The 25026-nt window shown below is 41.9% G+C and overlaps 3 protein-coding genes across 3 annotated transcripts; 1 reads left to right on the top strand and 2 right to left on the bottom strand.

Annotated features, from left to right (window-relative positions):
• Window positions 1-1809: 1809 nt before the first annotated feature.
• Window positions 1810-11015, bottom strand: ube2na (ubiquitin-conjugating enzyme E2Na). Its single transcript, XM_027030760.3, has 4 exons — window positions 10885-11015; window positions 5231-5477; window positions 4468-4608; window positions 1810-3156 (listed from the first exon to the last, which is right to left on the bottom strand). The coding sequence occupies exons 1-4, from the start codon at window positions 10912-10914 to the stop codon at window positions 3110-3112; spliced, it is 465 nt and encodes a 154-aa protein (XP_026886561.1). The 5' UTR covers window positions 10915-11015; the 3' UTR covers window positions 1810-3109.
• Window positions 11016-11166: 151 nt separating this feature from the next.
• c1qtnf13 (C1q and TNF related 13) lies at window positions 11167-15216 on the top strand. Its single transcript, XM_081715461.1, has 3 exons — window positions 11167-11626; window positions 13029-13277; window positions 14561-15216. Exons 1-3 carry the CDS (start codon window positions 11599-11601, stop codon window positions 14611-14613), a joined length of 330 nt encoding a protein of 109 aa, XP_081571587.1. The 5' UTR covers window positions 11167-11598; the 3' UTR covers window positions 14614-15216.
• A 22-nt stretch (window positions 15217-15238) lies between these two features.
• Window positions 15239-22489, bottom strand: chs2 (chitin synthase 2). Its single transcript, XM_081715314.1, is given in 18 exon segments — window positions 15239-15461; window positions 15559-15669; window positions 15777-15841; window positions 15970-16004; window positions 16315-16726; window positions 17653-17832; window positions 18028-18312; window positions 18721-18921; window positions 19121-19262; window positions 19539-19640; window positions 19736-19910; window positions 20007-20159; window positions 20255-20344; window positions 20474-21196; window positions 21198-21488; window positions 21665-21861; window positions 21957-22197; window positions 22458-22489. Coding segments are annotated over 18 exon segments (3657 nt in total). The 3' UTR covers window position 15239.
• Between the last annotated feature and the right edge of the window lie 2537 nt (window positions 22490-25026).

Genomic DNA, 25026 nt, shown 5'->3' with positions numbered 1-25026 from the left:
TAGGCGTTTAGGTTTGTTTACATTTGTCAAGGAGTCTCAGCCCACAGTCCTTTAAGGCTAAATATGATAAATGTTTGTTTACAGTTTCAGATATGTGTAACGTCATATAATCTATGTGTAGGGGGACTATGAATTACAGGACGTCTGTGGTATAGCGATGACTAATCAATTACCAGAGGAGCGAGAAAAAGAAAAAGGATTGTAAAGTTTCCTTTAAACGGGGTCGTGATGGTCCGCGAGCTCCAGCCACGCACAGCGTCACGACGGAACGAAGCTCGTGCGAAATCCCTGCACGAGCGCATATTACAGTCCGGTGGCGGGGTCGCGAAGAGTGGTTGTGATCTGATCGTTTTTTCAAAAGGTACGTACTTGTACAGCAAATGTCAGTAGTGAAAATGAAAGAGAAGTTCGGCACACAAAACACACTTTCACTCTGAGGGGGACGCGGAATGTGAGCCGGCGCGTAGCTAGCAGCTAACGGCTAACGTTAACCTCGCGGAGTCAGAAGACAGAAACAAGCCAAATAAGCACCTTCAGTAAATCTAATCTTAAAATAACCTTAATTTAACCTTCTGTTAACTCGTCCACTATTAGTGACATTATGGTCATTTCTGCACACGGTAGCTAAAATAACTAAAGTACCGAGTGACGGGATTAATGAGGTGGGTGGTGATTACCTGTGGTGGGATTACTACCTGTGGTGGTTATTATACCTGTGGTTGGATTATAAAATGTGGTTATTACTCCCGTGGCTGGATTATTAACTGTTTATTATCTCTGTGGTGGTATTATTACGTGTGGTTATTATTCCTGTGACGGGATTATTCTGACAGATGAATCTGGCCGATGCTCCACGCAGTTATAGAAATGACTGACGGGTTTTAAAAGATCACTTGACATTTAACCGGAAACCGAGTGTGTTAAGGGTCCAGATGTGATTACGATCAGTAATTAGGGGAAGGTTCAAGTCTGAAGGTTAGCCAGCCAGCTAGTTAATTAGTTAAACTGTTTTTAAAGTTTTAACGCAACCTACCTCATCTTCCCGGTCGTTTTTGAAGCACAGGCATGCGGCTCGTTTTTTGAACCCTTCGCCGTCGTATGTCCTGGTCTGGTTTGCCTTGAGTTTCATCACGTATTCTAGGTTTTCCGACATTAAAACACAGTTCCCGCCGGCCGACTGAACCACCGCCAGCTTCTTCATATACCCAGCATTTATCTTGATTCAGGCTGAAGAAAAATCCTCTTTCTCTTCGGCGCTGGCGGTGTTCGTTTTCTTCCCATGGTGACTCGGTTTGCACGCTTGAGCTGCTGCCTCTACGCGCACACACTTTGCCGCTTCTCGGCACTGCGCAGCCGCAATAGGATCTGCGATACACGCTGATCAAGTTCAAGAAATACGAGGAGTTGAAGGTAAGAAACTAAAACGAAAATACATCCTTTGTTCTTTTTTTTGCTCGTCTTTTTTCGACTTAAGTCTTAGTGAACAGCCTTAATACCATGTGTATTGAACATTCAACTTCACAGTACTGCGCTCTATTCCCTCTAGAGGGAGCCAATCACATCTCTAGGGGATCAAAGTAGCTATAATTTAAATATGATTAATAAACGTCATCCTCTACATTCGCCATCATTGCCTTAGGAAACTAGTTTTGTGAAACCTTGTAGCATAGGATACTAAATACCTTTCACTAAAAACAACTAGCCTGCTCCATCATTAAAACATTGGTAAATAAGTATAAAAATAATTAAATACAGCTAGCCAATCAAATGCTGCCAGTCCTTTCCTATAAATCAGGTAAATACCAGAAGTCTTATTAATCAACAGATTTTATTTACAGAAAGAACAAAAGTATGTGGACTGTTCATGTCATTCAGAAAGCAGGAAATCGTTCTCCCCTTTAGAAAGAAGGAATTTACATACAATGAATCGGAACATCTCAAACCAAAAGCCCGATCGTGGAAATGGAGACAAAGCATTCACAGGTCACCTGCATCCTGCATCCCCAGCCTGGGCTCCTGAGCCCAACCCCCAAAAAGGCCTCATCATCTGCACACCTCCAGGCCTCAGGTTAGCAAAAATAAAAGCAAAAAAAAAAAAAAAAAAAAAGAAAAAAAGAAAGGCAAGCGGATCTCCAACCTGGACTGGACTGCAATGGACAAGGGAGTAACAGCAGGCCAATGATAACGTTTAGAGAGTGCAATTAGTACAACAATGGCAGGAAAGATAAAAAATAAAAATACTAACACCAATAACAGAAGTGTTAAAACTAAAACTCATGGTACAGTCTTGCCTGAAGGGGGAGGGGGGAGGGGAAAGTGTGTGTGTGTGGTGTGTGTGTGTGTGTGTGTGTGTGTGAGGGAAGAGAGGAGTGAGTGGGGGGCACAGGCAAAAACCTACACTAAGAGTCTACACGCTCAGCAGTCACAACAGTTAATGTGATGGAGGAAGCTATTCCATGTTAATTTAGTCTAACCATTGCCATAATCAACAATTTGTGTATCATGTCTTGTATTTTTCTAAAAAAAAAAAAGCATTTTCTTTTTCCTTCTAGGTCTTCTAAAAGGGGAGGAGTTTGTAGTTTGCCAGAAAGGGTATGTCTAATCAGACTAATCAGCTGCTTCTCAAAACAAACAGCATCATGAAGAGGGAAAAAACAAACAAACAAACAAACGAGGTTAAAAGAAAAACATAAAAAGTTACCCATCACCCCCCACCCTTATCGTTCATATGACGGGACAAGCAAATGACAGCCTTTTTCCCTTTCTTTTTTTTCAAACTACGTAGCCTTCCCAGCAGAGGTGCTCTAACACCTCACAGATCAGTGGGAACTGAAAGCTGTGTGATAGATGTAAGTCCTCTGCCCATGTGAATTAACAGTAGTGAATTAGGACAAATACATTTTTTTTCCTCACGTTTTATGCTGATGTGCCTTTAAATCACAAATTGTAGGTAATTGTCATTCATTTTCTTTAATATATTCTTGACAATTGTTGTATTATAACTTTCCCCTAAGACTGTGTCCTTTAAATGTAAATAAACAGGCCTTGGTAGACCACGAGGAGTTGTGTTCACACTTCCAACTTGTTTTTTCCTTTTGCCTCCCTCTTTCTAGACTTCAATATTGTTCCCGGCGTAAAGCCTGGTCCATGTCCGGGCTGGAACAAACACAAAAAGAATAAGTGTTAGAGACACGCGACCCTCAAACAGACTGGAGCTTGGACAGGAGCACAACGTGATGCACGTCTCTAGAATAGGATGTGGTGTTGGAAATATGATCCTAATTAGAGACTAATGATCCAAGCACGTTCTCTAGACCTCAGATTTAAGACCTCAGTCTCAAAACGAAGCCCAATCGTAAACAGTTCTGGAACTGAGCAGGGCTGCAGTCACAGCAAAACCAGTGAGGCCATATGGAACCACTCGAGTGTGGTGCACACACTCTCTCTCTCTTCCTTTCTTTCTGCATCAGTTATGACTAAGCACAGGAAAAGGCTGTGGGCCTTTTTCCTGACATGGTTCTCCTTTTCTCAGAAATGACTAAGGTTGTGGAAGACAGGCCGTTCCTTCCGCCAATAAGGTGCTATATGTTTATAAAATTTGATGGGAGCGAAGGGCTGTGTTCTTCTGAATCCTCATTCATGCCCCCCACACTGCCTGATGGTCTCCTCTGCTCTGTTCCTCTCAACAGCAAGCAGACGAGGGTCACAGTATTTCAGAAGGCACTCGTGCCAGAGGGAAGGTCATGTGACCAAGTCTTTCAATCACAACTGTGCACACTTGTTCAGTATAACAGGTGGGTGATACTGGAGGTTGGATGTTCTCATATTTAAGACTACATATACATTTACTATAAAATATGTTAACAAGGTTGGGGGGGGGGGCTGTTTGCTCCTGTACTGTGGTCCAAAATACTGTACCCAAAAGGCAGCATTCACTGCTCACTGTCTGAAGTTCCTAAGCTCCAGACAACACAGCCTTATGGCTCGGTGTATTAGTCAGAGTGCCGCATGTTTATGAGGAGGGCAACCAAGAACCTATGGACCCTCTAGGAAAGATCCAGTCCTTCTTGAAGTCATTAAAACAAGCCAAAATTAAACAAAAGTATCAAAGTGCAAAACCAAATGTCCTTCTAATATGGGCACTCACAGATTAGCTGTTGCCACCATTATTGCTTTTAAAACTTTCACTCAACACAGCATTGGGAATGCTTCCAACACTTGGTAGCTAGAGAAATGTAATGCCCACATGGTGTTTTCTACCCATACATGATGTGGCTACTTGTACATCAACGAGACGCAAGCGGGAGTTTTTTTTGCTTCTGCAACAACAAGCAACACTTGTGAAAGCACTCATCACAGACAGAGAAAATTAAATTTTCCTGTACCTGAGGAAATGCATCATATGTGACTGTAGCACCAAGAACAAACGCACCTGGTCTAATGTGTGAGGTGCCAGGTCTGACCCACCTGTTTCTATGGCTTGGGCTTCGTTGGTCTTCCACTGCTCTGCAACATCGTTTGCTAGGGGATCGTCGGGGTTGGGAGCGCTTAGTAATGCCTGGATCGATAGCAGCACTGTGCGGATCTGCAGGGCTGGGGACCATTTATCTGTAACGTGATATTGGAGGGAGGGGGGGGGGAGAAGAGGGAGAGAGATGACGTTTGCATTTTTTATTCCCTTTTGCTTTTTCTAACTAATAGCAGCTGAGGACTCTGTACATTAGTCAATGTCTCCAGGAAGAGAGTAATATGTGAAAAATGTGATGTCCTCTTATCGAAACAGTAGGTTCGTGCATCATTTTTAAAAAAATCTGGTTTCCACATATGAGGAAGCAGTTTCAGACACAGAAGGCGCCATGCATGGCGCAGCACTGCCCTTAGTGAGGCATTTAGTGCTCAGGGTCACGACCCCACAAGGTACAGGCCCCAGAGTGGGTCATGACCCCACAGCTGCAGTATGAACCACAGGGCCGTATCAGGGCTGTCTCAACTGCAGTGCCTATAGGGCTGTGACAGGGTAACCAGACATCCTAACCAGCTCAGCAGAGCTCTCTGACATAACATACAGGATGCAAGGGAAATAAATTGAACTACCAAAGTGCAAAAGTTGAACACAATTAGCCCCAACGATTATCCTCTCTATCTAATAACTGTTCACGGACAATACCCGCCATGCCAACTTCATGATAAATATTGTGTTTGTGTTAATGACAAGATAAAAGTCCCTTACCTTTCAAAATATCTAGACATATTCTCCCGAGCTTGTCTACGTTGGGGTGATATATTTTGGTCATGAAGCGTACTTTAGGTGCTGCCATGGGGTATTCTTCAGGAAGAAAGAGTTCAAGTTTAAAAGTCCCTCCCTCAAACGGGGAGTCCTGAGGTCCAGCGATGACCACATGGAAGTAGCGAGCGTTCCCCTCATCAGGCTCTGCCTTGATGCCTGGCACTGGCTCTGCCAGCAGGCGCTGAGTCTCCTACACACGCACGCAGACAGACAGACGTGCCACACACACCCCCACAAACACAGACAGACAGACGGAGACAGATAGATAATGAAAGGAAGCATAAAGAAGACATACATGATGGAACAGGAGGCAGGTAACTCCATAGTACCAAGCACTCAGCTAAATCAGCAGGTAAGCTCACTGATGAGGGGAGAGGGATGGGTGTGGAGCCCCCTATCAGATGTTACTGCTGTAGTGGAATACTGTGATGCCTGCATCCACACCCGAAGCTGTGGAATGCTGACTCACACGAACTAATGACCAGACCTGATGTGCCCGACATGACCTACAGCATGACTGCTTCGAGAGCTTTTTTCAGGGTGCTCTCATGTGTAACCCAGCCTGTTCAGGAATGCTCACATGAGATCCAGCCTGCCCACTCCTGAAGCAGAGGAGCCCATCGCTAAAGAAGCATCATGCAGATCTCCACGAGAACTCTACTACACTGCTCTGAGTAAGATCAGACTAGCTCCTAGAGCTTTGCTCTAAAGACTTACAAGCGTTGACCCATTTCGAAGGGAAGGCTTAGGTGGATTTGTGGGGTTTTTGTTGAGCATGGAGGCTCTTCTGCAAGCATGTGGAATGGAAAAGGACAAATATTTGTGATACAAGCACAGTGGTCCCCATAGAGTCCTACACACAAAGCAGAGCCAGCAATATGCATCAAGGAAAAAAGCACCCTCATGAGTTAAAGTAAATAAACTCTGGTGAGTGTCCATCAAACTGTCAGTTACGAGAATTATTCTGCTATTCCAACCACATTAACTTTGGATACTGTGATTACGTCCAATTAAAGCATTGATCTTATGGCCAGGTTACTGCAGTTTACATCTGCAACACGCAGCTACACACACAAAGACAGCATGGAGTTGGATGCGTGATGCACTGGTATTCACTTACAAAACAGGATGTGATCATGAAACTGACAAACCCATGTGCTAAATGTGCTATATATGGCTAGCCATTTAATTACCCAACTGATGAGCCTTCAAGCTATAACACGGATGTGTTGCAGTACTGCTCCAGCAGTAATGACAAGGGGTCACGTATCCAGGACTGCGCCAGTCGAAATATCAGAGGTTAGCCTGCACTACCAATCGCCAAAGAAACAAGGCTGTGCTAATCTCATATGCGTCCACCAACAGGCCTTGGAAATTAATTGATTTAATGATGCCCAATAACTTTTCAACCATTCTGCAGTATGCATGTACCTCTGCTTGGACACTACATTTAAAACTGGCGACACAAGATGGCCTGTAATTTCTGGGCCATGTGAGCCTGCACAGACTGAGCAAGCAAACCCTCTCCCAGTGATTACTCAGAAAAGGGTTCAGAGTGACAGTTCCTCACATACATCCATCTGCCAGTAATTACAGTTTTGTCATCAAGTGCAGTAGATGGAAAACTGCCCATCATTCTTGTGACCAATGTGACATGTGAACTCTGCATTTGGCCAAAATCAGTGCTTCCCTCATGAAAACCTCATGTACACATGTGCGAACCCTATATCTAGCATAAGCACCTCTAGACAGCCGCGCGAAAAAAGGCCATTACGACGACCCAGTTCTTTCACTTGAAACTAAAGGACTGCTGAAAACATAACATATTATAACATAAGGACCACGAAGGAATAGATTCTGCCTCGCTGACAATCCAGGAAACCTTTAGTCAGTGCTGCGCAGCCACCCTTAGTCAAACAGTAAGTGCCGGGTAGGTACAGCTACTTGTACGAGCCTGCTTGCATTTTTAACTCCTAAATCCCTGTGGTCAGACAACACTGGAAAAGGCCAACATTTATATTTCGTTCAAAACAAGCCCTGTTTACATTACATACATCACAAAATTCCAGCAGGTGACATTTAAAAAAAAAAGAAAAAAAAAAAAGCTGTTAACAGCAGAGTTGTGTGCCTACTGTCATGCACCTGTCAAATCTCACACCTTGGAGCATTCTTCTACGCTTCCAATCTACTGTTTGTCATACTGATCAACATTGTTGATTATTTTTCTGCAGGAGGAATGAGACGGGTTGAAATTTGCTACATTAAAGTATTATTCAGAATATTCCTAAATATCAGGCCAACCTTAATCTAAAATTATGTCTAATGATTTATTTCCAGCGTCCCCAACAACGATCGTATAATAAATATATCGCCTGATTGGAAGGCTGTAAAAATACTAAAAATTATTTGAGAAAAAAAAAACTCTAAAGTCTGTCAAATATGTGCATTTCTGACACTTCAGCAGATAAAACCCTGAAGTTGCACAAAAGATCCAGACAACAAAACATGAAGAGAAAAATACATCTAGGTACGTGCCAGATGAGGCCGTGCAGATTTAAAGAACATAGCCACCTTGTCTGAGAACAAAACCTTATCGTTACAATATTTTGGCCTTTACATTTTTCTGGCTTTTCCATTCAGATTTTTTTCCAATTTTCAAAATTTGCATGAATGAGGTGGATAAGCACTCCACCTATGTGCGAATGTCCAGCACAGCACCAGGCCTGTCTGGTTGCAGAAATTATTCTAACAAATAACATCTCATTATCACAATTTCACCTGGGTCTTATTAGGCTTTTGTGATGTATATTGCGTGACCAAAAAAATAAAAAATAAAAATAATAAAAAAAAATCCATCCATCACTTCAAATTATGCTCTAACATTTCATTGTTGGCGTTCTACACACACTTTTTATACATTTTTTATACATACATTATATATATATATATATATATATATATATATATATATATATATATATATATATAATAATGCGCGGCACTTTGCTTGCAGAGCTGAAGGAACTGCCCAAAGCCTCCTGTTCCTCTGAAAACCTGTGTATTTCACTACAGTTTTGAATATATTGGATATACATGCACTATAATTCACAGTTCTATTATGTTTGGTTTTTAACATTTTTGAACATATTCCTATTTTAGGCCTATTTTGTTTGTAGCTATAGTTGAAGTCTCTTCCATTTATCCTTTTATATATTCATATTGTATATTTCATTATATGCATAATTAAATTTATACAAAGGCTCTAACTAAAGGAGAAAGCATGTATAATAAATCTATCATTCAGTGCAATAATGATAATTCAATGCAGTTTCCATGAACTATTTATTCCTTGAATTTACAGCAAAATCATGATACGCACCAATACCTGGCTAAGAAATGACCCATGTCATAATATGAGATTTGCCATATTGCACAATCCTAGTTTTGATTAAAAAAACAAACACAGGCAGCAGGTTTAAACCAAGGTTCTGGTCTTCACCATCATAGCCCATTTCCCACAGGCTGAAAAATAAACTAAGGCTGTGCTCGTCCCAGATTGTTGTTTTGAAATCTTGCCTTCACCAGCCAAGAGGTGTAAGCCAGACCCCACCACTGTCATCACCCAAGACACCACTGCACCAGGAGAAACAGTAGCCATTACCTGGAGTGAGACTGGCTAACCTTCAGGGTTTGGAACCACACACCCACACAAGTAATGAGATCGTATCTGATATCACCTGTGGAATGCCGTTGGTGTGGAGACGCAACACATCTGATAGGTGCACAGGTTGATTAACAGCTCTCCAGCCTTGTGCAAGCTGCCCACAGGACCTCGGGAATGCTGCATATCTTATATTAAAATGTCCTGCAGTCAAATTGTGTTTTTTGTTCATGCAAAGAACGGGAAGCATTTTTAGAATCCATGTGCTCAGTGCAAAAAACCTGTTCATCATAAATAAAACCTTAAACAGAGAATAAGGTTTGACTAATACTGTGCTTATTGTTACAAGTGATAAACATCCGTTAACAAGCCCATGAAGAACCCACCAAACAAGGTTCCTCAAGATTTGTCTTAAATTCATCAGTCATTTGAAAAAACAGTCCAACTGTCCTGACATTTTATCACATTATCACAATGCACATTACCACGCTAATAAGCAATACATTAACGCGTTTGTGGGGTGGGGAATTCTCTCTCCTTTGTTCCCTTCGAATATAATTGAGGGAAAAAAATTCAATGTTTCAGATGATTCCCGGACAAAATGTAGAGCACCTAGAGGGGCAGCCAAGCCCAGGGGCGCCTGAGCCTCCAGCACCCACACGACATAGCGAGTGTGTACTTTAATATGAAGCACTGGATAAGGACATAACCTCAGGAGGTGCTGTGATTTTAATAAATATTTGTCTTTCCTTTATCACGATTTAGACAAATAGTCCCCCCTCCAACTAATTACAGGCGATTTACCCAAACATAACAAATGTCGATATTTTTTATGAAGGTAATGAACGTGCGGCACCGAAAGCGTAGGCCTGATGACACTGGGCGTGATAACCTAGCCCACACCGGTCTGGACTACGCCTTTTCACCATAACCTTCAATAAAAACAAATTCCCCTAACCATTAAACCTGTTAATGTCATTGCAGCCCCTCAGAGGTTTGCCCGGGGTATAAACTGACGGTTTTGTTCCCTAGCTAGCGTTAGGTTAGCTTCGTCACGCGATGATGAGTTAGCCGTTAGAGAAGCCTGCTAACCTTGCTAGCTAACTAGCTAACCTAGGTACCCAACACTCATCTAAGTCAGAGTAGCGACCGGAATCATATTTAACTACCGCTACGTTCTTATAGAAACACACTCTTACTGTTTACGTTTTCCTCTCTCGTATATCACGTACATCACATATTGTGTTTGTGTTAGCTAGCTAAGCTAGCCATTAGCGAGGCCTAGCGCGGAAAATAACTGCCAACAAGACCCGCACGCGCCGTTCGAACGCGAGCGCGACGCGCGTGACGCGGCGCTGCGGCTAGCTCGCGTCAGTTAGCCCGCGTCAGCTCAACTGCAGACACGCGTCGTGTTTATTCCACGCTCCGTAGAAGCTGCGCCGTGAGTGACCCATTATCCTTACGTGCTTACGACACGCTGGGAAACTAACTCGGAGCTAACTGTGCTAACCTGTGTTAGCCTGTGCTAACCTGTGTTAGCCTGTGCTAACCTGTGTTAGCCTGTGCTAGCCTCCGATGTTCCGTCGATGAATGGTTAGCCGCCATGCTAGCGCGTTGGTAAGCGGGTCCGTCTGCGCTTACTTGCACTCCCTGACCAACATTCTCGCCATTTGATGTCCCGTTCCGTTGGTATTTCTGAACATTTACGACCAAGTGACGGGCTCTCCGCCATTTTCCGCTCTCTGTATTTTTAACGCTCCCATATTCGGCTTAAGCACGAAGACCCAAACGGAAGTGGCTAACGAGCGCAAGCAGGCGCAAACGCTAACCAGTTTCTGCAGTCTTCTGCGTCACGCAGGCTGTGCTCCGGGTTCGTTTTATGCCGTAATTCGGGACGCAGGAGTGTGCTGCGCAGTGTGATTCACTTCACAATTACCTTGATGATTCTGCGGGGCAATCCTGCCATCTTGTCTTGAATGCGGCTTTAGCTTCGTCTCTCAGTGCCTCTTCCTCGCAGAGACGCAGTGTACACGCCTTCCGGCGCCTGCGTCACGCCTCCAGCACGCCCAGGCGTGGCCTGGTATGCTGGGAAATGTAGTTTTACACATAATCTATGACACGATGAAATTCAGTAAGCAGTTGTGAATGCCCGAGCGTTATAAACCGCCCTCCTATGTTTATGGTCTTTTTAGGATCTCATGTGCACGAGTGTATTTTTGTGGGAGGGATTGTAATATATGTACATCTCACGCGCAGGAAAAGATGCATTTGACATGATTGCAGTTCCCAAACTTGAAGAGCTAAACTTGGTAGCCAATTAAAAGACCATCGTTTTCAAAACAAACACAAAAAAACAGGCCTAACAAATTACAAAGAAATGGGGCAAAACTTATTAAAATGTTACTTAGGCTATATTATGGGCTATTATAAAATGAAATGTAAAGATCAGGTTTGCAACCTATGTCCTCTTTCGCTTTATCATTTGTGTGTGTGTGTGTGTGAGAGAGAGAGAGAGAGAGAGAGAGAGATCTTGAAGGTTTGGAGCGGAAGGAACTTGAGTTTGGGACAGGCTATATGAGTAGTTCCTCAACGGTGTGGTGACTAAGTCCTAGAGGCACGCAGGAGAGAAAGCTCACAGTTCATAACAGACATGCCATCCCTGCTACATCTTAGAAAAGGTATGCAACTTTACGCATCTGATCATGAACAAATTTTATTAATGGTATACTCACATTTTTATTTCCTTTACATGTTTCATAAGGTATTGTTGTTTTTTAAATAATACCTGTAGACTTAACATTAAGGTACACTTGGAGGACACGCATTTTTGTTTAATTTGAATAAAATGTTCTCCAAAAAAGAAGCAAAGAAAAAAGTTATTGTAGTAAAACTTCTATTAAATAATGCTCGTTCTGCTCTTATTTAAATATCACTATTACATCACCTCAGTTTCCCATGTAACATATATTGCTTTGAGTAATTTTCAAAATGTTCTTCTTTATCACAATTAATTATTTCTGAAAATTGATAAAATAATTAAATTGCCATCTGTATATGATCAAATTTTAGCATCCGATTTTACACACAGAAACATGATGCAGACATTTAGACCATTAAAAAACAAAACAAAAAAGCTTAAATTTCAGTTACACCCATTATTAAATGTGACATAGAGATAGTATCAATGATTAATTTAGAAATACTTTTCAAGTCATATTCTTATTCCTTTTCTAAAAGGTCAGGATTTGGGGATTATTAATTTAGTAAAATTAACTGACCTTTTAAAAACATTAGCGTCATCTAATAAAATCTCACGTTCTCCTGATCTGCAGTAGTGGTCTATATAAAGGCGATCACTGTCAGACATGGTCTTTGTTTAACAGTAAACACTCCCTGGTCACATGATCTCACATGCGCGACCTCATCCGCTCATCGCTCAGGACGCAGGCGCAAATGTACTGCTGCCTAATCTACGTCTTTTTTTTTTCAGTGTAGAGAATGCGCGGATAATGCCATCTGAATTAGAGGGTTTCCTGCTTCCAGTGAGCACTTGATATGAAAGGCTGAACGCATTCTGACAAGGCTAAACCAGACTTCCTAACGTGTTCATAAGACATTTTAACCAGTGCATTACACTGACTTCTTAACCTGTTCATAACGTCCTGATATCCAACTTTTATCGTTTCAGTACATGTAACAATCCGTTGGAAACAATGAGCTTTTTAAAAATAGTGACCTGGATAATGTTCAGTGCTGGCAGCTATGTTGAATGCAATATAACAATTATAAAATCTGAAGAGAAAAATACATAGTTTTGTTTTCTTTAACCCAATAAACAAATTATAAAAGTTTTTTATAGAAAAGTTGGCTTTATAATGATCACATTTTCCTGCCTTTTTTCTAAAAACATTGCTCCTGTTAGTTACCCTAGTAATATTTTCTTTTTAATGTCACTTGCTCACTAAAAGGTTGCCAAAAGGCTCTGAATAGCATTACAAGTGGACTGTTGTTCAACTATCATGCCCCATTCTCAGTTGTGGTGCTCTGGAAGCTGATCCTGCAGTATGTCTTATCTCGCAGTTCTTCTCACCCACCTGGACCATGCCATGGCCTCCCACCCTGTTGTCATGCCAACAGGCCTGGGCTCCACCTACTCAGCCACACACAGCAGCAGCAACGTGGGCGGTGACTTCAGCCCAGACACGGGCCATTTTCGCTGCTGTGTGGCTGGTGCGTATTACTCCACCTTTACAGTGGGCAAGTGCCCCAGGAAACTGCTGTGGATGACACTGGTGAAGATCAGGCAGGAGGTGGAGGCCATAGTCTACAGTGAGTATAGCAAACAGGGTCATGAGGGGACCGGGACCAGAGTGGCATTATCAGCCTAAAGCCCATGGACACAATTTGGCTTCTCATACAGCAGAGCCCAGATCGCGCCCTTTACGCATGTCACTCTCACTGCCCAGACCACACCCTTTACGCATGTCACTCTCACTGCCCAGACCACACCCTTTACGCATGTCACTCTTACTGCCCAGACCACACCCTTTACGTATGTCACTCTTACTGCCCAGACCACACCCTTTACGTATGTCAGTCTTACTGCCCAGACCACACCCTTTACGCATGTCACTCTTACTGTCCAGACCACACCCTTTACGCATGTCACTCTTACTGCCCAGACCACACCCTTTACGCATGTCACTCTTACTGTCCAGACCACACCCTTTACGCATGTCACTCTTACTGTCCAGACCACACCCTTTACGTATGTCAGTCTTACTGTCCAGACCACACCCTTTACGCATGTCACTCTTACTTCCCAGACCACACCCTTTACGTATGTCAGTCTTACTGTCCAGACCACACCCTTTACGTATGTCACTCTCACTGCCCAGACCACGCCCATTACAGCACCGCTGGGCCGTATGTCTGGGCCAGTTAATTAACTATCAGTTAGTTAACTATCATTGTATATAATAAATAAATAAATAAATAAATAAATAAATATAAATAAATATATATATATATATATATATATATATATATATATATATATATATATATATATATATATATATATATATATAGCTGTTTTTTAATTATCAAGACGTGAAAGAAAACTGACAAAACTAAAATGTCAGATTTTGTAAGCTTGTTAGTATTATTAAGAGACAGAAGAAAGTAGAAACCTGGCAAAATGTGAACTTGGAAATTTCTCATGTTTTAAGAAATGTGTTTTCAAAAAAATAAAAATAAAGGAAAAAAATTCAGCATGATATTGAGAGGTCGCAGGGCCGCTCCTGTCATAGCATGCTTTTGCTTGGTTTAAACACCATTTTACTGTTGAAATCTTAAACCACAGCTGTACTTTCATTAACAGTAGCTGGGTTCTCTATGCATAATGTCTCATGCTTTGCCTCATGTTTGGAGTTCATTTCAAAAACTTCAGGAACCTGTAGAGAAAAGAAAAGTAAAAAAATGCCTAACTTTGTCATTTGTTTGTAATGCATCAGCTTTAAAGAATACTGACAAAATGTACCTTATGGTCAAGTGTGTATCTCTCCTCATAAGAGTGCTTTCTCACAGCTTTTCTCTCTGTGTCAACATAGGCCACAAAATGAATCAACGTGTAGATTCTGCAAAAAAAAAAGAAAAAGTTTAATGTAACATTTTACTGATTTTTACTGTGTTTTACCTCATAGCTGGGCCCGATTAAGCCCTTTTAAATGTATTTTTCCTCATAGCTGGGCCCAATTAAGCCCAAGGCTGTGAAAAATTTGGGGCACAATTAAAATGAAGATTTCTTTGTATGCAGTATAAAAACAGTGACAGATGATGAACTGTACAAACCAATACGATCCAATAAAGTAGCATGCCTAGACTAATTCTGATGCAGCACCAAAACAAATAAACAAACAAAGATCTGAAGATCTGCACAGAACTGCAGCCTAGCAAATGCCTGTTTCTCTTGCTACTGTCCTCATGTGCAGACCCCATTCTCAAGTTTCCTAGGAGGTTGCATCATTTAACATACATTGCTAGGGTGTCTGATGCAAAGCAAAATGAGAAATAGAACATAACAGTAAACAAACTTGATATTTTAGAGGCCAAAAAAAAAAACTTGTTTCGTTTAACCTGCGGCTGCAATGGTCCATGTGCTTGTGAAGCTCTAAGCTGCAGCCTTCGCAGCCTATATGCTAATTGAGGGACTACCGACTAACATCTAGTGGTACCTTTGGATATATTGATATAAACATGCGAGAACGTGAGCTGTAGAGAATATGTTTATTACCTATGGTAGAGCATTGCAAAAAACTGTATAAAGAGCAGCACTGAGAAGCTCAAGAGGAACATCAAGGATATTGGATCGATGAAAAATCGTTGCCCCACTGCAACAGACCCGTTTGGGTATATTTTTGGAATAGACAGCGTGACGGCACTACCGATGGTCTGGAGGAACAAGGTGGCAACTAACCAGAGGGCATTGCAGATGAAGAAGACAAATGCCACCTGTGATGGGGAAAAAAAAGAACTCTGTCAGTTTCCATAGCAATGTGAAAAAAGCAGAATAATCGACATGTTGGATATGGGACCAGGATCGTCTGACCTTGTTTCTCAAGTCTTTAAGGTCTTTTGCAATTTTTTCTTGCTGTTCTTTGTTCTCTTGAAGAGGTTCTAAATATCTTTTCTGAAGCTGTTTCCAAAACTCAAATTCATCCTTAAAAAAGTGAAAAAAAACCAAAAACCATGAGAAATATTGTAGAATAAGACAAAATGTTTTCAACAATGCTAGAAATTTGTGGAGACATTTTAGGAAAATTTTACCTCTGACAGTGTGTCCCTTTCTAGTGGGAAGTCATAAAATTTGATCTGTAGAGCTTCAATCCAATCTTGACATAAATTTGAAACAGCTTTAGAAAAATGTCATGAACCCTGATCTATTTGAAGAGCATTATTAGTGCATAAAAATACTGAATACATTCATGTAAATAACAAAGGAGACATTCACAGCACTCACCTTTAGATATTTGTGGTGCAAGGCTCTCATGGGAACTGAAGCAAACCAGAAGACGAAATAGAAAAATCTTTAAGTAACTGTGATCAAGCTCATATCTGAGGCAAATATTTAGATCATTTAGGTCAATCTATGATAGCAATAAGATATTTGTACAGTAGGGACAAATGCAACTTGTGCAGAAGTAATCTACATCACCAGCATTTTAGCTAGTAGCCAGATCAACCATTTGCACTCTAAGATCATTGTTAAATCCTTTCATTTAAAATTACTTATCCAGAAAAGGAGGAACCAGAATCGTACATAATACAATACGCCACTCGCTTGAATGTTATGAATTTTTTTTACCTTCCATTCTCCTCAGAAGCCACGTGAACCTGTGGATCTTTATGCGGCGACGTGGTGGGTCCCAGCAGAGGTTCCTTCTCAATTGTGTCCTCCCTTCTGCTGTGCTCGTGGTTCCAGCATGGACACTGGTAACACGTGGCCTCGAGGACCTGCCTCCTGAGGGTGCGCACCGCCACAGTCTTAGCTTTGCCCCCAGTCTCGCGCGTTCCCCACGTGACATTGTTCATGTTGACGATGGAGTAGATGGTCAGTAGCAGATAGCCACTGGGGATGCAGAGGAAGTAGAGGACCCCGTAGATGATCAGGGAGAACTCCTGAGGGTGAAACGCCGCCGTTGTGATGTACAGGAGCGTCATGCCGATGATGAAAAGGCCGCTGGGCGTCATGAACGTCTGCTGCTTGACTATGTCACCTAAGCATTAATGACGACTTCTGGGTCAGTTCCGTGACTGTTCGGCTATTAAGATAGTACCCAAAATTTATTTCTGTTTAATTAACTTCTAGCAGATTCATGAGCCTCATTCACCAATATCTTCCTAAGGGTTTTCTTGAATTTGCTCTTGAGAAAGGTTCAGAGAAAAGGTCTACGTCAGATTTACAACGGTTTCTTAAACCGCGGAATTGTTCGCACCTTTGTTTTTATAACGACGGGAATATAACCTTATAATCTTAATCTTATAACCCCAACTCTTATCCTCATACAGCATGTGCCAGATCTTCCTAATTTGCATGAATAAACATCCTGCCAGTCCCCGTAGAAGGGCATGAGACTACAGGACTGAGTGTATGCGCAGAAATCTATGGAAAAAAAGACTTGCTTAATTGCGACTTTATGTTTGCTTAATTGTAACTTTAGGTCTCGATTTTCTGACTGTAATCGTTGCACAATGCAGACAGACAGATGTAAGCATTTTATTATTTCCCTAATTGTTGGAATGCATGATTCTCAAGTAACTTAACTGATGTGAACTGAAATGTTACTGTAGTGTTTATTTTAAAATATCATACTTTATAAAATAATGCGAATAATTATTAAAAATATTTTAAATGATTGAAAATGTAATTTAAAGCGTATAACATACAAGTGTATAACCAAATAAAACCCATAGAACAAATGTACATAAGAGTATCGTTACCTACGAACAAATCCTAAATGTGAAAACATTGATGAATGTCAGGATCTTTGTGAAAACTGCATAAGTGGGTTTTAAGATGAAATGTCTTCTTAAGAATGGTTGGTGAAAGAGGCCCCTTGTTTTTATTTGTAACTGCTTCAATTTATAATTTAAAAATTATTAAAATGATATATTTAAAACAAAACAAGTACAAACCCATCACCTATGATGGAGAGAATGGTCCCTGTCATGAGAAACGCATACAGGATGCTCATGAGCGCTGCTATCTGGATCTGTGTGTCGGCTTTGAGCTTGAAGCACAGTGCCAGGTAAACAGCAGGGGGCGCTGTGGCCAGAATAAGAGCAGTATTTTGTTCCATATTCAGAACAAACGTAAAACTTCCTGCAAGAGAGATTCAACCACATTACAGACAAATAATAAAAAATATTTGAATATAACAATAAAACAAAACTTATAACTGGGTTGTCTGTGTAAAGTCAGTATAAAGTCTGTATAAAGCCAGGATACACTTTAACCACATCCTCCTCATTGGTAAGTACTTTTCTTGCTCTAATGTCTTTTTATAGAGTTCTTTACCTGCGATCATCAGGCAGATGGTAGCTGGACCCAAGATGGATGCTCCCATGCTGATGACCTGGTAAAGAATGTACAGCTTGGAGATGGAGCTGTTCCTCTCAGAGGTCAGACCTCCGGAGCTCAGCAGGTTGACGGTGTTTGCCATGGTGGACGGCCCCCAGCGTCTCCGCTGGTTGTAGAACTCTGTGAAGTCCTGCGGCGCGTTGGTGTAGGCATCCGAGGCCGCGTTGTACTCCACCCTCCAGCCCTGCTGCAGTAGTAGGGTACACAGCCACCGGTCTTCTCCTAGAAGGACATGGGGGAAACTTATAAAGGTGAGGAGGTGGGGCCCTTATAAATGTGTGTGTGGCGGGGGGGAACCCTTATAAAGGTATGTGTGGTTGGGGCCCTTATAAAGGTGAGGAGGTGGGGCCCTTATAAAGCATTCAGGTTTCACTGCATCACAAAAGGGCCTTATGCCAACAGAAGGGATTGCTCTGTGTTAGTGTTATATTTTAAAATGTATTATTTGAAATCAATTGGTTTCTTAAAGCATCAGATCGATTAGTTTAATTTATCTATCAACTATCATAATTAGCATAAGTGTAATTAGCATAACTCAATTCTGTGTGTTTATGAGTTCTGAAAGAAAACCCCTAATTGTTATCAGACATTATCAGTGTAATTAGACCTATGAAATGAACAACTCATTACCCTGATCGTACTGTATGTAGTGACTGGCCTCGGTTGCTTTAGTGGTGTATCTCTTCATCACGTTGTCATCCATGAGGGCAGAGGCTCTGAAGAGGCTGAAACAGCCAGGACTGCAGAGCACACAGCCAAACACATGCTCCGCCGTCTTCTGGAGCCAGTGACCCACCGCGTACTCAAACTTCTGATACCACACCATGGGACCTTCATTCACACAGGTGGAACAGGCAAGATCAAGGTCAAGGAAGTAATTAGTGCTTTTCCCATACTTCTCACACCGCTGTCCCACTTGCTTTGCAATCTCGACTGTAACATGCTTTCCATTGTTATTTGAAAGTATTCAACTGATAAGGGCTTTACACGAGGCTGTATAAAACAGAGATATAAATATACATGCGTGTACCTGTGCCAGTGGGGTGAATGCGTCCACACACAGCTCCTACCTCTGGATAGAGCTTCAATCTGTCAATTAGCAACATCACGGCAGAGGGTTGGAAGTCTGTGTCTCCATCCAGGGCCAGGATATACGTCTTCTCCTTCTCTCTCTGCAGGGGGTCACAGACGGACCCTTCACACTTTTACACAGAGTTTGTTACAGCTGCGCAGCTGAGCGCTTGCACTTAGTGAATCTATGAGAATCCTGCTGAAAACAGCATGAGAAATGATTGTGTGTTGTCTGACAGTTTTCTGAGTGTGTGTGTGTGTGTTTGGAGGGGAGATTGGAAAAGTGATTTCTATGGATGTTTGCTCAACATCACTACAGTTCCACAGGTGAAATCTAGACTGTGTACACGGTGTTATGGGTTTTTCCCTTTAGCCACCTTCAGGTTCTCCTTCAGTGTGTCCACATTCCCTCCCTCCTCAAACATCTTAAAGTACTTCCTGTTGAGTCTCCAGCCAAGGAGATAGTACAAATACATGATCTGTCAAAAACAGTAAACATTTACGTAAATTGTTAACATTCCATTTGGTCGTGTTTTACTGGGGTTCATTTCCAGGTTGGTTTGTTTTGGCATACTTGGGACCATCTCTTTTTGTGGCGAATCAGCTGTTTGTCCTTCAAGTGAACCATCATCACGTTGCCTCTAGGAAGTGTGTATTCCAGCCGCCCTCCGTAGGGGGCGCTAATGATCTTCTGCTGAGGGAGGTGGGGCTTGTTGTTGAAGATACACGGGTCCTCCTCACTAAAATTGCTAATGCATGACCAATAAATGTTCTGGTTAATCTTTACCCATGATTTCTGTTGTTTCCCAAGAAACGTGTGATTGGCTCCATACAATAATGCTTACACGTATACTTCTTTGATCACTTCCACTAGGGTCTCGGCATACTCATTTACATGCTGTATATGATGCGTTTCCTTGAAGGCGTCATCAAAGTAAATATGGAATTCAAACATGACATCATTGTGTTTATTTATTTTTGGCCGATATTTGTCAAGCCTGGTTAAAAAGACCAAAAGGAAAAAGAGGTTAGTGAATATAATATTGTCATGTACATGTCATACCATATTACACGTATAACAGAATAAAATTACCGGAACATTGAAATGATTATTTTCATCATTTCGTCATATGTTTCGTGCCACATTGTTGCACACAGATATACTGTGACAGTTTCTTTCAGTCTGAAGAAAAAAAGATGCCAACACTATAGTCACATTTCAAATCAAATGTTCGAATGCATTTTATACATTTTATATGTCTTATACGTTGTCTTACATCATTTCCTGTGAACGGGCACTCAAAGCACTTACCCTTCCTCCTTATTCCTGCTCCTGATCTCAAAGCGGGTGTCCAGCAGCATGGACTGCTCCAGGAACGCGCCCTCGTACATGTGCTTCAGGAACAGGTCCTGAGTCCTCTCTATGCGCCGGATCTTCAGGAACCAGATATACACTGTGCTAAGCACCAGTCCCAGCCACCAGCTCAGAGCACTCAATCCCAGAACCACCAGCCCCCCGACACGCGTTTCTGACACCACCTGCCGAGCGCACAGGCTCGCTGTGACATCCTTCATCAGCCGACCAAACCAAGCCATGGTAGAGTTCGCCCCCGGCAGCCCACTTTGGCAAAACGTACTGCTCGAATCGGACCGCTGGGTGACCTCGGCAGCGAGCAGACCCAAGAGAATGGACAGGACGGTGAGGGAAGCCAGGTACATGGGCACGAGAAAGCAGCGTCGCAGGGCGTGCATCTTGAAGGCTACCACCACAAACCAACGGCACAGGGCAGATGAGGCGATCTGGATGCCCACCAAGCCGAAGACGGTGGTGCTCACGCTCGCAGGGGCTGCCGTCACGGAGGACCAGTCTGAGGGAGCGACACTGGCTCCAACCACAGCTGCCGTGATGAGGATTTTCACCACAGCAGACAAAATACACACCATGTTCTGCGACCTGGCCATGTCTTTGCAGATCTCTTCCAGTAAGGAGATTTTGAAAAGTGTGCTGTAGTTTTCCCACCAGTTCAAAGACACAGATGGTTCCTATGATGGCCAGACCAACAGAGGTCTTCACATGGGCGGTGGACTCCTCAGTCCCCAAATAACCAATCAGGAAAAGTGTGTAGCCAAGAAGAATGAAGAGGACGGAGCTGGCTGGTGACATTAAGACTCTTTTTTTCTCTTTTGCAAGGCACTCAGTGGCTACCTGGAACACCGCTGACAGGATGCACACACTGTTCAAGATCGTTGTGTTAGTGATGATGTCAAGCTGAGGCATGGCCAACACTGTGAGGATCACCTCTCCAACAGCCACAAGGGATTCAACACTCAGGACCTAGAAGGCAGCGGAGCAGGTCTGTTAACCACACCTGCCTTCCATTCAGCGAAGGAAAGCAGGGGCAAACTCCAAAACAAAGTTTACATCTAGTGCTGGTATGATTAAATAAAATTAGCATCAAAAACAAACAAAAAGGAATCTGTCATTGTTAAAAAAAACAAAAACAAACTTACCCACAGAATGCTTTTCCTGGATGGTTTTTCAGATCTTTTGAAAAAGAACTTCCACAGACTCTTGAGCAAAAGTAGCAGGTTTGGGGCGACCAACACACAGCCCATTCCTAGCACGGCACTGGGTTTATGTGCCGCAGGGACGCTCGTAGTCACATTGCTCTCGAGGGTTACCAAAAGCAGAAATGATGACTGCACAAACACGTCCATAAATTAGTGCCACAAAGCATTTTCACTTGTGAACGATCTGTTTATCAAATTATATAACATGTCAGTTTTTTTCTGACCTTACTGAACACTGCAAGAAGAAAGACCAATGTACCAACAACACTGCACGAGAACCACTTCAAGAACTGGAAACTCATTTTGGGTTTTTGCTCATCTTGAATAATTGGAACATCTCTGCAAGCATCCCATGATGGTCTGTAAAAAAAATAACAATAATAATAACAACAACAACAACAATAAATAACAACAACAACAATAATATTACAAACTAAATAATAATCCAGATACAAATACTGTTGACTAAAAACAAGCAACTATTTGGATGGAATTGTTCAAGGAGCAAAAATGACAGAGCAGGTGAAATATATGGTTGTATGACTGGTGCCCTAAAAAAGACAAAGTGAGTGTTTTATTGTAATGCCATATATATATATATATATATATATACTGTTATTTACTTAAATAAACCACAATTATGGTATTTATTCTCTCAAAACAGTGTTCAACAATTAAAAAAGAGGTACTGATTTCTCCCCTGACCGGGTGCACAGATTTGATACCTGAACTCAGTTTCCTTCTGGCCCACTGCCATGGCGCTGCTCTGGAACGCTACAGACACCGTTTCTCTGAAGATGAAGGACCACAGACCGAACCTTTAAACGGAGGAGGAAACTTCCCCAGCCCTCCGCAACACCCTCTGTCGAGGTCCAGCCCACTCAGGGGGGCGGGCTTCACAGACCCATTGCTTAGTGAAAATAAATATTTCCTTAAAATTGAGGAAGCAGGAAGAAAGTAACTCTAAGATATAAAGAAAACCCCTAATTGTTATCAGACATTATCAGTGTAATTAGACCTATGAAATGAACAAATACTTGTTTTATACCAGGAAACCTTTAATTTCACCAAAAGATGGTTCACAGGAAACAGTGATTTTATTTTAAAAAAAGACAGAAAAACCAAGTCAGATTTCCATAAACTCACAAACGGTAAAACAGGCAATTGTAGAAAACCAGCAGGGCAAAACAGATACATACAGATGAGGGTGAGTAAAAAAACAACCCCAGAGCAATCTGTAAAATAGAAGAGCAGGAGAAATACAGGAGAAACAGACTGGATCAGAGAATACACTCAGCAAAACAACAAAAAAAACAGAACACTGGGATAAAAATACACTGAGGGTGATTGATAACAGACAACAGGTGAAATCCCCAACAGGTTGGTCAGAACTGAATAAGTTACCCAGAGGATCATGAGAGTTTGAGTTAGTGGCACAGAGGCAGTGACAGGCATGATGGGAAGGACAGATGACTGTAGTGACAGCAGCAGCAATAGCTGTAAAATTTGCTGATTTCATGAAATAGTTACAAATCCATTTCAAATCTACTGTTCATTGGGGAAGTCATCAGGAAAATGGTCCAGCTTACTGGCTTTCTGGTCTTAAATATCTGTCAAGGCAAACTTCAGTCAGGATCTTGGCCTGTTCATAGCGAGCGAGACTGCTCTAATTAAGGTCGTTAATGGCATTTGTTTAAATACAGGCTGGTATCACTACTGCTCCAGATGTGGAATACTGTTTGAAGGGACAGCATAGGTAAAAAGGTTAGTACACTACACAGGGCCCCTCTACTGCACTGTATGGGTCCCTACAGGACCCTGCGGTTTCACCACTAGAAGGGCACTGATTAACACGTCGAATTTTCTTGCTCTAGAAGGCAAATCATCATAATTTATGGCATGAAGGGACACCCTAGAGGGGTGATTTCAGAGCTGCCTTTGATGCCACAGAGTAAATCATTCTTACGGACAGGCCGGAGAGGTGGGTCTGACTCTCTGGTTTATTTCCGACCTGCGAGGCAGAATTTACTTTGTCAAAAAAAAAGAAAAAAGAAAAGAATGATTCTGAAAGAATGCCAGTGACGTGTGGTGTCCATCAGGGTTCAATTCTTGTACCACTCTTATTTAATTTATACTTTCTTCCTATTAGCTAAATCTTGCAAATGTTCCATTTTTGAGCTATTTCACCACAGCTTTTGAGATGACCCAGATTTACTTGGCTCTCTCCTCAAACAACTAATGTCCCTTCAACTCATTTTGAAAGTGCCTTGAGCACACCACTAACTGGACAGGCCAAAACACTCTGCAGTTTACTAAAACCAAAAACCTGTAGGACTGACTACTGTAATGGTCCCCTTGCCTTTGAATTGCCGCTGTATGAAAAGTGCTATAGAAACTTTGCTTGTCTTGTTTCACTTTGGTGCTGCATCATCGGTTTATTGTAGTATTAATGTAGTATTATTGTAGTATTAATACAGTATTAATGTAGCATTAATGTAATATTATTGTAGTATTATTGTAGTATTGTAGTATTAATGTACTATCAATGTAGTATTAATGTAATTTTCTCAGTTAATGTAGTTTAATTTAGTATTTCAAAGATGATGGTAACAGTTAATTTTAGCAGGATTCAAACAGTGAAACAGCAGAATTTCTGGGGCCCCACTGCACGAGGCAGGGTGGTGGCCCTTTAAAATATTTATTTTCTTCTGGGTGGGGGTTACCCTCAGTATCCTGCTTGCCGTGCACACCCTCGTGAGCCCTGTGCCTTGCTCCTGCACCAGGTGGATTCAAACTTTGTTTGTGATTTGTTAATGCATGAAAAGGACAAGGAAAAAAAAGTATTTGCATATGTCAATATATGCCTTGTGTATCTGAATGCTTTATATTTCATATCCATCAGCTTTACCCACCCTGCACGCCACAACCTGAGTTTTGATATCATTTTGGACTTTTGTTCACGGCACAGAAAAAAGGCCACCGGCACGTAATGAAATACAGAGCGAGGCAAGGTGGCCCTTTGCCCGTATCCAGTGCTATGAGGTCCGGACCCCGGGAATTGTTTCAGAGATTAAAAAATAAAGTTTGAAGCTAAATACAACTGGTTGACACAAGCAGCAGAAAAATAAGTTCTCAGACGAGATGAGTGCGTGTTTAATTCAGTTGAGACTTTTGCTATTTGTGTGAGAGAGAGAGAGATCGTAGTCTCTTGCATTGTCAGCACAGACTGCAGTTGTCATTTATGCACAATTTACTGCAGCAGGTCGCGTGTGTGTGAGCTGCAGGCAGCATGCC

The sequence above is a fragment of the Electrophorus electricus genome, chromosome 6 (genome assembly GCF_041902795.1).
Source record: "Electrophorus electricus isolate QZ-2024a chromosome 6, ASM4190279v1, whole genome shotgun sequence".
Taxonomy (NCBI): Eukaryota; Metazoa; Chordata; class Actinopteri; order Gymnotiformes; family Gymnotidae; genus Electrophorus; species Electrophorus electricus.
This window is presented reverse-complemented; position numbering and strand designations above follow the sequence as displayed.